The sequence below is a fragment of the Columba livia genome, chromosome 26 (assembly GCF_036013475.1).
Source record: "Columba livia isolate bColLiv1 breed racing homer chromosome 26, bColLiv1.pat.W.v2, whole genome shotgun sequence".
Taxonomy (NCBI): Eukaryota; Metazoa; Chordata; class Aves; order Columbiformes; family Columbidae; genus Columba; species Columba livia.
Genome location: NC_088627.1, coordinates 3,837,469 through 3,847,935, shown reverse-complemented (window position 1 = coordinate 3,847,935; position 10,467 = coordinate 3,837,469). Strand labels below are relative to the sequence as shown.

Sequence of the window (10,467 nt, the reverse complement as noted above, 5' to 3'; positions counted from 1 at the left end):
TCCTCTGCCTGCTTTTGCCCTTTGCTCAAGCGTTTGCAGAGGCTGCCCCAGCCCAAGGCGTGGGGAAAAGGGGATGTTATCTCCTCTTTTTCCCTCTGGAAAGCGCGGTGTGACAGCCTGGTCCTGTCTGCGGTGGCAGTCGGGATGGTGATGTGCTGTAGCAGGGGGGCCTCTTCTCCTCGACCCCATGCAGCAGGGCTGTGTGCAGGGTGAAAGGGGAAGGACGGGGACAAATGCTGTGCTGAGCCCAAGTCCCAGTGCTGCTGGGCGTGTGGGATCCGAGGAGGCTGAGGGCTGGGCTGGGGCTCAAGTGGGGATTAGGGGCACATGTCTCTGAGCTTCTACCTGGACCAAGCCCAGTCCTGGGAGCCCGGACTGATGTCCCTGTAATTAAATTGTTGCTGCTGTAAATGAGCTTTGTGGTGAGCATCTCTTGGCAAGGGTCTCCTCCTTGGTGTGAGCAGAGTTGCGCTGCTGTCCCACAGCCCCCTCGGCAAGCCCTTGTCCCCAGCTTTTGCTCTCTCGCTATCAGTGACTTTCCTGGAAGCGTCATCAGGGTGATTGTCACCAAACTGGCTCCTCTGAGTCACCTTCTGGGGAGTCGGCACCCTCTGACCTCTCTGCTTTTCCCTCTCTGCAGGTGGATCCCCAGAACCTGACGATGTGGCCCAACCTGAGTGTGCCGGGGAGGTGGAGATCATGGGGAAGGGGATGAGGCAGCATGATGTGGTGTATCGGCACCGTGTGGCACGGGGTCCCACGGCACAGCCGCGCTCGGCATCGAGGGGAGCCCAGGGGTGGGGACAGGGCTGTGGAAGGTGGAGTCATCCCCTTGTTCGTCCTGGGGAGCTGGTCCGACAGGAACAGGAGCAGCAGTGGGGTACAGCTGGTGAGCAGCTCCTGCAGCCCGGTCCCGGTCCTTGTCCTGACCCTGCCCAGCCATGTGGGGACCCCAAAGGATCCAGCCACCAACCTGGGGACACCGAGGGGCTCTGATGGCCTGATCTCAGCCCGGTGAAGATGTGTCAAGTGGGTGAGTCTGGTTCTGGTGTGGCTGATGGTGGCCCAGCACTGCCCACATCTCCAGCACTGCCCTCCCGCAGGGGAAACTGAGGCAGGGCGGGTGGGGTGAGGATGGGGCTGGGCTGAGCGCTGGGTGACACGGTGACATGGGTGCGCGGGCACAGCAGCCTCAGGGTGCGTTCCAGCGGGGGAACAGCCCTGCGGTGCTGAAACCCAGTGCTGGAGCTATCGTTTCAGGGCAGCTGCTCTCCCCAGAGCCTCCTCATCGCCCTGGGAGCCCCAGCCCTTCCTGTCCCCAGTGGGGATGCCTGTCCCCACAGCTGCTGGCCTGTGCCACCAGCCCAGCCCCAGGAGAGCTGGCTGGAGCAGTGGTTTGCATACCTGGGCTGCTGGCAGCTGCCACCACATCACCTCCTGCCTTGTTCTCCCGCTAGCATGGCGTACATCCTCTGGGGCTGTCCCCAATGTCCCATGCCTGTGGTGCAAGGGTGGGAGGGACGACTCGGTGCTGGTCACCCCACACCGTGCAGCCTCCTTGCCCAGCCCTCCTCTCCCCTCTGCCCCAGGGCACCTCGATCCCAGCAGCCAACAAAGGGTCCTCATGAAGACGGGGCTCATCCTCCTCATCATCGGGCATCTCAACTTCATCACCAGCGCCCTCGTCCATGGCACTGTCCTGCGCTTTGTGGTCAGCCCCCGGGATGCCACCTCCCTGCAGTACGCCGTCACCAACGCTGCCTCCGTCATCTCTGCGCTGCTGGTAGCCCAGGGTGCAGGGAGGTGTGGGGAGCTGGATGGGGTGGATGTGGATGTGTGTGAGGGGGGGCAGGAGGTGAGATGCAGGAAGATGCAGGATGGATGCGGTGAGGATGCAGGGTGGGATGCAGGAGGGTGTGGGATGGATGTGATATGGATGCAGGGTGGGATGCAGGAAGGTGTGGGATGGATGTGATATGGATGCAGAGCAGGATGCAGGATGGAGTCTACTCCATCTCCCCTGCTCTAAATAAGCCTTTCTAGCACAAAACTGGGAGGGTTAAATGTGCAGCGACTTGCTCCTGGGCAGAGGCCGGGGGATATGAAGTGCTGCCCCCCACAATGCTGAACTGGTGGGACGAGCTTTCAGGGACAGTGTCATCAGGGAAAGGGGACCGATGGCCCCAGAGTGGGCACCATGCATCTCTGACATCTCTGCATTTCCTCGCAGACCATCTCCTGTGGAATAGCTGCCCTTATGCTGTCCCGCTACCTCGGTCCTGCTGCCCTTGTAAGCCTCCCCGGCCCCTCACCCAGCGCCCAGCAGGCTGTGACCACCCCATGGAACGTGCGCAGCCACCGCGTCCCCTCACTCGGGGACTGTCCCCAGGAGGGAGGCTGGGCAGGCGGCCATGCACGGCCCGGCTCTCCGCGCTGCCTCTTCTCTCCTCTCCTGCAGAAATGGGTGGTTTTCGCCCTGAGCACCGGCAGCAGCCTGGGCTGCCTGTCCTGCCTGCTGGGGGTGGCCGCATCCATCGGGCTGACGCTGCACAGCCAGGGCCGGGCGCTGCTGTCCCCGTGCACCGTCGCTGATGTCACCCTCGCCCCCATCTCTCGCGATTGCCCCTTCGATCCCACCCGTGTCTATGTGAGTCTGCAGTGGGCTGTGGATCCCCGCACTGGAGATGGAGGAACATGCGGGGACCTGACGCCCTGTGTCCCTGCAGAGCTCCACGCTGTCCCTTTGGACCATCTCCCTCCTGCTTGACTTGATGGAGATCGTCTTCGGCATACGCTGCCTCCTGCTCGCCCTCGACCTCCTCCGCCTCGGCCGCTGCTGCCGTGGGGTGCGCCAGAGGAAGGTGACTCCTGGTCCCTGGGCTCAGCACCGACCCATGCGGGGCTGGGACGGACCCATCTGGGCTTGGGCGCTCTGGGCAGGGGTAGGAGTGGCCGGCCCGAAGCTCTCAGTGGTGTCTCTGGCTTGTAGGTCTCCTTGCAGGCAGCCCCAGAGCAGATCCCCGACCATGGGCAGTGCCTGGGCTTGCTGAGGCTGGACAGCGTGGAAACCGCCTGGCTCTGAGCAGGTCCCCTGAAGTGACCCCGCGGATGTCCCTTGGCCCTGTCCCAGCACCGACACACCCCGTGACAGGACCCGGCTGCCCTCCAGCCGGGCTATCAGGCGGACTTGTCCCCTGGATGCCACCAGCCAAGACACATGAGCCCATCCCCACAGCCTCGCGTCACTGGGGGCTGCAGCGATGGGGACAACCAGGCTGGATCCAGACTGCAGGGAGAAACTTCCCCTCGACATCGATGGCCCCTTTCCCACCGCCGGCTGCACTGACACAAACTTTATTCTGCAGGTATTAAAAGACCAGAAGCGCATCCCGTCCCCGCACCCCCCACCCGTGTGCCGGCCGTGGGGCTGTGGGGAGGAGGCTGGCCTGGCCCCGTGGCCATGTGTGCATGCGTGGGGGTGCTGGAGGGCCCCCAAGCCACCGGGTCATTGGCCCCTGGGCCATGTCCCCATGCCCACCGGAGATGCAGCTGTGGCTTTGTCACCAGCCTTTCCCACTGGGCTGGGTTGTCCCCCTGCTCCAAGCCCCTGGTGCAGGGGGGACCGTCCTCACTGGGGCAGCTGCTGCCTCATCCTCCCCCCAGTTAAGCCAGTGCAGGAGCCCCTGGCGATGGGGACCAGGCTCCCCGTCATCCCAGCCTTGTCCAGGCTCCAGCTCTCTCCCCGTGTGGGGCTGTGGGGACACAGCGGTGGGGACCGTGAGGCCGGGCAGGTGACAGTGGCAGTGGCCATCTGCAGGGTCAGGGGGTGGCGTGGGGCTGTGGGGGGCCGTGGGGAGCCGCAGGGGGCCGTGGGGCTCAGAGCTGAGCGGCACCGCTGGGGTCGCACTGCAGCAGGCGCACAATGGACGGGTCGCTCTTGGCACCTCTGATGAATTCCTCCAGCGAGAGCTTCCCTGTGGGGGGACACGGCTCAGCCTGGCACCCACCACCCCGTCCTTCCTGCACACACAGGACCATCACATACTCCAAACATCCACCCCCCAGGATGAGCCCCCTGCGGCTGTAGGAGCCCCCTGAGCCCCCCCAGCCAACATGAGCCATTTAATCAGCACGAGTGCAGCTCCTTCTCAGCCCCCCGGATTTAGCCATGAGACCTTTCCCTTAATCCCCTCCAGCTCCTCTCATTTACCGTCGTTATTAGTATCCATCTGTCGGAAGATTTTTTCCGTCCTTTTCTCCGGAGTCGATTCGTCTTCGGGCATGTTCATCACGGAGGAGACCATTTTGTAGATGGCCTGGGAGGGGGAGCCGGGGATGAGGGTGGGTGCAAGGTGCCATCACCCACCCGTGACAGGGACAGAGCTCTGGGGTTTGCTGCCCTGGGGATGGGACTGGGGTTTACCAGTCCCCCGTGTGATCAGCCTATGGGCAGTGTTAACTCCCAGCAGAGCCAGGGAGTGACAAAGGGATGTCCCCACAACAGGGATGCCCCGGGACAGACTAATTCCTGCAGCCGCAGAGCTCAGCGTGCAGCTCTCTGCAGACAGCAACAAGCTCCGTCCCAGGCGCTGTCAAGCCCTGTACCGCAGGTAATGCAGGGTGCACATCCCCAACCCATCCGCATCCTGGAGGGGACAGCCAGGGTGACACACAGGAACACGGCGAGGGAGCCCGGTACCTGCACGATCTCCAGCATCTCCTCCCGGCTGATGTAGCCGTTGCCGTCCAGGTCGTACATGCTGAAGGCCCACATGAGCTTCTGCTCCAGCTTCCCGCGGGAGGTGACGCTCAGGGCGATGATGAACTCTCGGAAGTCGATGGTGCCGTCACCATTGGTGTCGAAGGTGCGGAAGACGTGCTCGGCGAACTTGGAGGCGTCGCCGTAGGGGAAGAAGTTGGCGTAGATCTTCTTGAACTCCTCCACGTTGAGGATGCCGGAGGGACAGTCCTTCAGGAAGCCCTTGTACCAGCCCTGCAGCTCCAGCTCGGAGAACTCGGTGTTTTCCCGCAGGTCCTGGAGCATCTCAGGGCGCAGTTTGCTGTTCTGCTTCCCCATGCTGCTGGGGCACACCGGGGGACGAGCGCTGCAGCGGGACAGGCGCCTGGCCTGGCTCGGGGGGTCCCTCTGCGCTACAGGGGGAGAGAGGGATGGGGCAGCGCTCCCTGGCAGCCCCCGGACACCTGGGTGGACACGGACACCGATGCTGTCTCCTCCATCCCCGCTGTCCTCTCTGAGCCGTCAGGACCAGCTCCAGGGGCCAGCCAGCACTGGGCAGCGCCGGCCCCCTCGTGTTTGCGTAATAAGCCGTTATAACCCATTTGCATAATATATAGGCGATATATAGGTGGTATCAGCAGGGCAGAGCAGGCTGGAGGAGGGGAAGGGGCTCCTGGTCCAGCCCAGCTTCGGGGCTGGCTGGATTTGGGTCAGCTCCCTTGGAGGAGGGATATTTTTGGCTCCTCTGTTAATATTTGATGCCTCCGGCTGGCACTGGAGCCCTGGGGAGCGCCGGGGGCTGTGCGTCTCTGCTCGGGACCCCCACCCTGCTTCAGGGTGCCCACACGCCTGGGGAACCCAGCGCACCCCCAGCCTGCTGGGGTCACCCCCCAGGAGTGCAGAGGGACGGGAGGAGGTCGGGGTGGGTGTCCAGCGTAAGCCACACACCCCAGATTCCCACACTGGGGGCTCTGGGGGGACCCTGACCCACTGTCCCCACCCCAGGCTGTGTTGTGACCCTTAGGGGAGGAGAGTTTGGCCCCTGCGGGGCTTCATGGGCACATGGGGGGTTTCAGTGCTTGGACCACCCACTGTAGGGAAGGGACCCAGCACCCCCAAACCCCTCATCCTTTGGGATCACAGGGCAAATAGGACTCCCCAGGAGGAACAGCCCAGTGGGGCTGGACCCCCCAGTGTGTGTCCATCACCCCCACCACAGCTCCATCTCCACTCCAGCAGCCCGGGGGAGGTTCTGCATTTCCCCACCCCACCTGAAGGTCCCAGCCAAAGCCCCCACAGGGCCAACATGACCCCCAGCCCCCCCAGCTGGGGGCTGTGTCCCCTCCCCACCGCCCAGGGCAGCTCCCGCTGCTGGGAGAGGAACCCACGGGGGGCTCAGAACCCCGAGAGGTGTTTCCAAGGACCCCCCCAAAGTGGGCACCTACAGAAAGGTAGTTGGGCACCCCCAGGGAAGGTGAGAAGGTGCTCCCGGAGCGGGGAGGGCTACAGGGGATGCCCCCCAACTGGGCACCCCCAGAGAAAGGGGGGTTTCCGGGGACACCCCCAAGGAAAGGTCCCCCAAGGGGGGTGGGTTACCAGACACCCCCAGAAAGCTGTGGCGGGGCAGGAGGGGGACACAGGGCACCCCCGGAGAGATGCGGCGGGGCGGGGGCGGCTCTGCAGCCGCCGGCGGGAAGGGACGTGCCCGGGGGCTGGGTCCGTGCCGGTGCCCCGGTCCCCCCGTCCCTCCGTGATCCCCGGTTCCCCCCCAGGGGTCCTCCCGTCCCCACCACCTCCTACCTGCCCGGGGACGAGCCGCCGCCGCCGCCGTGCGACACCGCAGCCCGGGAGCGGCCGCCGCTTGTGCCGGTTGTGCCGCCGCAGCGCCGGCCCGCGGGGGGGCACCGGGGGCACCGGCTCCGGGGGGACACCGGCAGCAGCGCCCCCAGGAGCCCACACACACCCCGGGCCCCCCCGGGACAGCCGCACCCCCAGCTGCAGGGGCTCGGGGTGTAGCGCCTGGTCCCCCCGCAGCCGGCATGGGGTGAGGGGGGAACCCCTATTGCACCGGTAGGGGCTGGGGCGGCTCTGGGAACACTGGGAGGTCTTGGGGCACTGGGAACACTCGGAAGTCTTGGGGCACTGGGAATACTGGGAATATTGGCTGGTCTTGGAGCACCAGGAGCAGTGGAAGCACTGGGGAGTACTGGAAGGTCTTGGAGCGCTGGGAGTGCTGGCAGCAGTGGGATCATTGGGAAGTCCTGTGGCACTGGGAGCACTGGGATCACTGGGAAGTGTTGGGGCACTGGGAACACTGGGATCATTGACAGGTCCTGGGGCACTGGAAGCACTGGAAGGTCCTGGAGCACCGGGAACACTGGGAACACCAGGAGCACTGTGATCATTGGGAAGTCTTGAGACACCAGGAGTATTGGGAGCACCAGGAGTACCGAGAGCATTGGGAGATGTTGGAGCACTGGGAGCACCAGGAGCACTGGGAGGACTGGGAAGTGTTGGGGTACCAGGAGCACTGGGAGCATTGGAAAGTGTTGGGGTATCAGCAGCACTGGAAGCCCTGGGATCATTGATAGTCTCTCCATGTGCCACCCCTGCCTGTCCCCATCCTGTCCCCTCAGAAAGAGCCACTGCCAGTGGTTCCCCATAGAGACAGGGAGAGCCAGGGTCACCCCCATGCGTGTCTTGGGCATCCCCAGCTCCCAGGCACAGGCTCAGCCATCTTCCTCCTGCTGTCCAAGCAGGTGCCAAGCCAGGCGTTTTGGGGCTGGAAGGCGACGTTTTGGGTTGAATGTGCCCAGCACACAGCCAGGGGCCAATGTGGTGTAGCATCCCAGCATCCTCACTCGTTCCAGGGACTGGAGCAAAGCAGCTTTCAGCAGCACCGGGAAAAGGCTCCAGTGGAGGCAGATGCTGGCTCTAAGGAGGTGCCATCACCAGCAGGTTTTCCTGTGCTCCTGCACCAGCTCCATCCGTTTGCAGAGCCGGGGATTGTTCAGCAACGCCGTGGGGAGCAGATGGCAGGGGCAGATGGGAGGAAGAGGCACTCTCTTCCAAATTACACAAATAAACATGCATAAAGTGATTAAACCCACAGCCCTGTCACCAGCCTGGGGGGAACAGGGAAGAGGCAGAGGTGGCTGCAGAATGGGGAGCTGGATGGAGGAGAACCACCTGAGACACCCAGGATGGGGCTAATTCACCCCCAAATCTGCTGGGCACTGAGTCCAGTGAGACATAGGGACTGCAGGTGCCCATCGAGGTAGACCTGGTAGCTCCAGAACTAAAACACCAACCTGAAGTGGGGCAGGACATGGGGACCAGCCCTGATAAAGTGGCCAAAATCCATGGGGACATTTTGAAACACCAACGGGCAGCACTTATCCAAACCGGTGCCGGGCTGGCGAAGGGACCTGGGGGGCCAGAGCTGAACAGCTCCCCCAGGTGATCCCCCCACCCGCAGCGGTGCTGAGGCTGGGGGGAAGAGTCAAGCCCCCAAGGTGGGGGTGCTGTTTCCCCTCCGATAACCTTCATATCTACTTTAATCCCCCTCCGCGTGAGTGACAGAGGGAACAAGTGACGCAGGCTGATTTGAAAGCATCCCATTTCCATCTCACCCCCGGCCCTAAACCCACCTAATCCCGCGCGCTGGCAGGGATTGCAGGAGGGAGAAAGAGGATAATACGGGACGTGGGGGGCGCAGGCAGGGCCATGCTGTGCCATCAAACACTGAGTGACTTACAGGGTCCCTGGGGTTGGGGACAAAAGACCCCCAGCCCATCCCCTTTGGCTCCTCATCCCCTCCACGCCGAGCCCTGTGTGTTTTCAGCTCACAGCCTCCTCCATCGCTCCTTGTTCATCGCAGCGGTGCTGGGCTCATGCTCCCATCGGCTGTTTTGGGGGCTCAGCTGTTTCATAGGGGGTGTGGGACTGTCCCCTGGGGTGCCAGAGCCCCAAAACAGGGAGCAGGGCTGGCTCAGGGTTGGATCCCACTGGAGAGACATGGGGTGCTGGTGATGCCCTGGCTGAGAGATTCCCCTTCCTCTTCCTCCTCCTCCTTTCTCTTCCTTCTCATCCTCCTCCTGGGGATTCCTGCAGGAATTTCCTGCGTTGTCATAGCAGCCGTGCAGCCCCCAAAGCTCCACACTGCGGCAGGTCAGGGTGGGAAGGGGACATCACCATGTCCCTGTGCCCGGTCGCAGGGCTGTGTGGCTCCCTGCCGTGCAGGACAGCCTGTGTTGGCTTTGGTGTGGCCCTGGCTTCTGTCCCCAAGCCATCAGGGCTCAATGGTGCCCAGGCCTGGCACATCATGGCAGAATATTCAGGGGTTTTGGTGATTTGGGCTCCAGCGTTGTCTGTCCCAGCCTGGCCCATCCCATGTGCCCATGGGGACATCTTCGCATGCTGAGGAGCCCAGACATGGCCAGGGTGGCTGTGGGTGCTGCAGGACTGTGCCCTAGGGAGGGTTAGTGCCCAGCAGACAAACAAGGACCATCCCCACAGCCTGCTGGGGCACTGGGACGAGCTGGGAGAGGAGAGGGCAAAGCAAGAGGGGTTCAGCCCCCGGCTGGACCAGCAAACCCAACTGGGGTCTCCCCAATACCCTGCAGACCCCTCCCCGTGGGGCCACACTGAGCTTGTCTCATCCCCACGCCATGCATGGCCCCACGGAGGACACGGGGAAGGTAAGCAGAGCTGTGGCGGGGGCTGCGTGAATAGCTGTGGATTAAAAAGCAAATGCCCAGATAATGAGGATCTTTGGTAAAAAAGCCCATTTGTATAATTTAAATCTCTAATAGGCTTCCTGGAATACAAAGCCCTTTGTGATGCCCGATCTCATCTGGATCAGGAGCTGCTCGCTCGCTAAATCTTGACTTAGCGCTGTGGGGGTGCAGGGACGTTTCGTAACGGGGTGGCTCCCTCCCACATCCCCACATCCCTGTGATACCCCCGCTGCCACGTACAGCTCACCTTGTGCAGGCAGCCAAGGTCGGGGCTCCTGGGGACACATGTGCTGGTCCCCGTGGGGCACACGGGTGTTGGCACCTGGACACGTATGTTCAGCAGTGACGTGACACAGATCTGGGATGTATTTTGGGGCAGTTTGGGCACAAGCGTGTCCCCAGCTGTATCAATGCCCACGGGGGCAGCTGCAGCAGAGCTGGGAGGGGGGTGTCCTGTGGGCATCTTGGTGCCCAGTTTTATGGTTTGGGCCCACTGGCTCAGCTCTGCAGGTGCCCAGGGCTGGCTGGGGGCTGCAGCTCGTCCCCGCTGTGTCCCACCATGGGGCTTGAGGGCCGTGGAGGTGACAGCGCCATCTCGGGGGGGACACGGCCCTGTTGCTGTAGGAATGGGTAGGACTGGGGCGTCTGGTGCTGGGGCAAGGACCTTGGCCCTTTTCCCCCCGCCCTGCCCAAGGATCAGAGAGGTTAAACACCATCACCACTGTCACCAGTGCCACCACCACACACGAGCCCCGGGCTCCCTCTCGTGGCATTTCATCCCATCTCAACCTTGGGGGCCCGAGGAGGCAACGGAACCGGGGAGGCGGGTTTTGGGGGTCCTGAGCGAGGGGTTTGGAGCCGGGGGGCTCTGAGCTTGGGGGTTACGAGCCGGGGGATCACACTCCGCCCGCGGCCACCCCGGCCGAACCCCAGCCCCCGCGGGAGGACCCTGCGGGACGCGTCTGGCGTGGGGTTGGGGTGGGTGGGGGT

At 63.4% G+C, this 10,467-nt stretch overlaps 2 protein-coding genes across 4 annotated transcripts; one reads left to right on the top strand and one right to left on the bottom strand.

Annotated features, from left to right (window-relative positions):
• The first annotated feature begins 101 nt into the window (after positions 1-101).
• On the top strand, positions 102-3,387 carry TMEM54 (transmembrane protein 54). Its single transcript, XM_065041765.1, has 6 exons — positions 102-1,033; positions 1,590-1,783; positions 2,231-2,290; positions 2,459-2,647; positions 2,727-2,861; positions 2,990-3,387. Exons 1-6 carry the CDS (start codon positions 1,021-1,023, stop codon positions 3,080-3,082), a joined length of 684 nt encoding a protein of 227 aa, XP_064897837.1. The 5' UTR covers positions 102-1,020; the 3' UTR covers positions 3,083-3,387.
• Positions 3,388-3,540: 153 nt separating this feature from the next.
• On the bottom strand, positions 3,541-6,672 carry HPCA (hippocalcin). 3 transcript variants are annotated; one of them, XM_065041769.1, is made up of 4 exons: positions 6,539-6,672; positions 4,700-5,151; positions 4,211-4,316; positions 3,541-3,974 (listed from the first exon to the last, which is right to left on the bottom strand). In XM_065041769.1, the coding sequence occupies exons 2-4, from the start codon at positions 5,075-5,077 to the stop codon at positions 3,877-3,879; spliced, it is 582 nt and encodes a 193-aa protein (XP_064897841.1). In that variant the 5' UTR covers positions 5,078-5,151; positions 6,539-6,672; the 3' UTR covers positions 3,541-3,876. The 3 variants fall into 3 exon arrangements, with proteins under 3 accessions (XP_064897841.1, XP_064897843.1, XP_064897842.1); XM_065041771.1 differs by having other exon boundaries at positions 4,700-5,146; positions 6,539-6,671; XM_065041770.1 differs by having other exon boundaries at positions 4,700-5,202; positions 6,539-6,660.
• Between the last annotated feature and the right edge of the window lie 3,795 nt (positions 6,673-10,467).

Coding starts and splice junctions, on each gene's coding strand:
- HPCA (XM_065041769.1), bottom strand. CDS start 5,077: ATGGGGAAGCAGAACAGCAAACTGCGCCCTGAGATGCTCCAGGACCTG. Junction 4,317..4,699: donor AGATGCTGGAGATCGTGCAG/GTACCGGGCTCC, acceptor TCCCCCTCCCAG/GCCATCTACAAAATGGTCTC. Junction 3,975..4,210: donor GATGGATACTAATAACGACG/GTAAATGAGAGG, acceptor GTCCCCCCACAG/GGAAGCTCTCGCTGGAGGAA.
- TMEM54 (XM_065041765.1), top strand. Junction 1,784..2,230: donor CCGTCATCTCTGCGCTGCTG/GTAGCCCAGGGT, acceptor ATTTCCTCGCAG/ACCATCTCCTGTGGAATAGC. Junction 2,862..2,989: donor GTGGGGTGCGCCAGAGGAAG/GTGACTCCTGGT, acceptor TCTGGCTTGTAG/GTCTCCTTGCAGGCAGCCCC.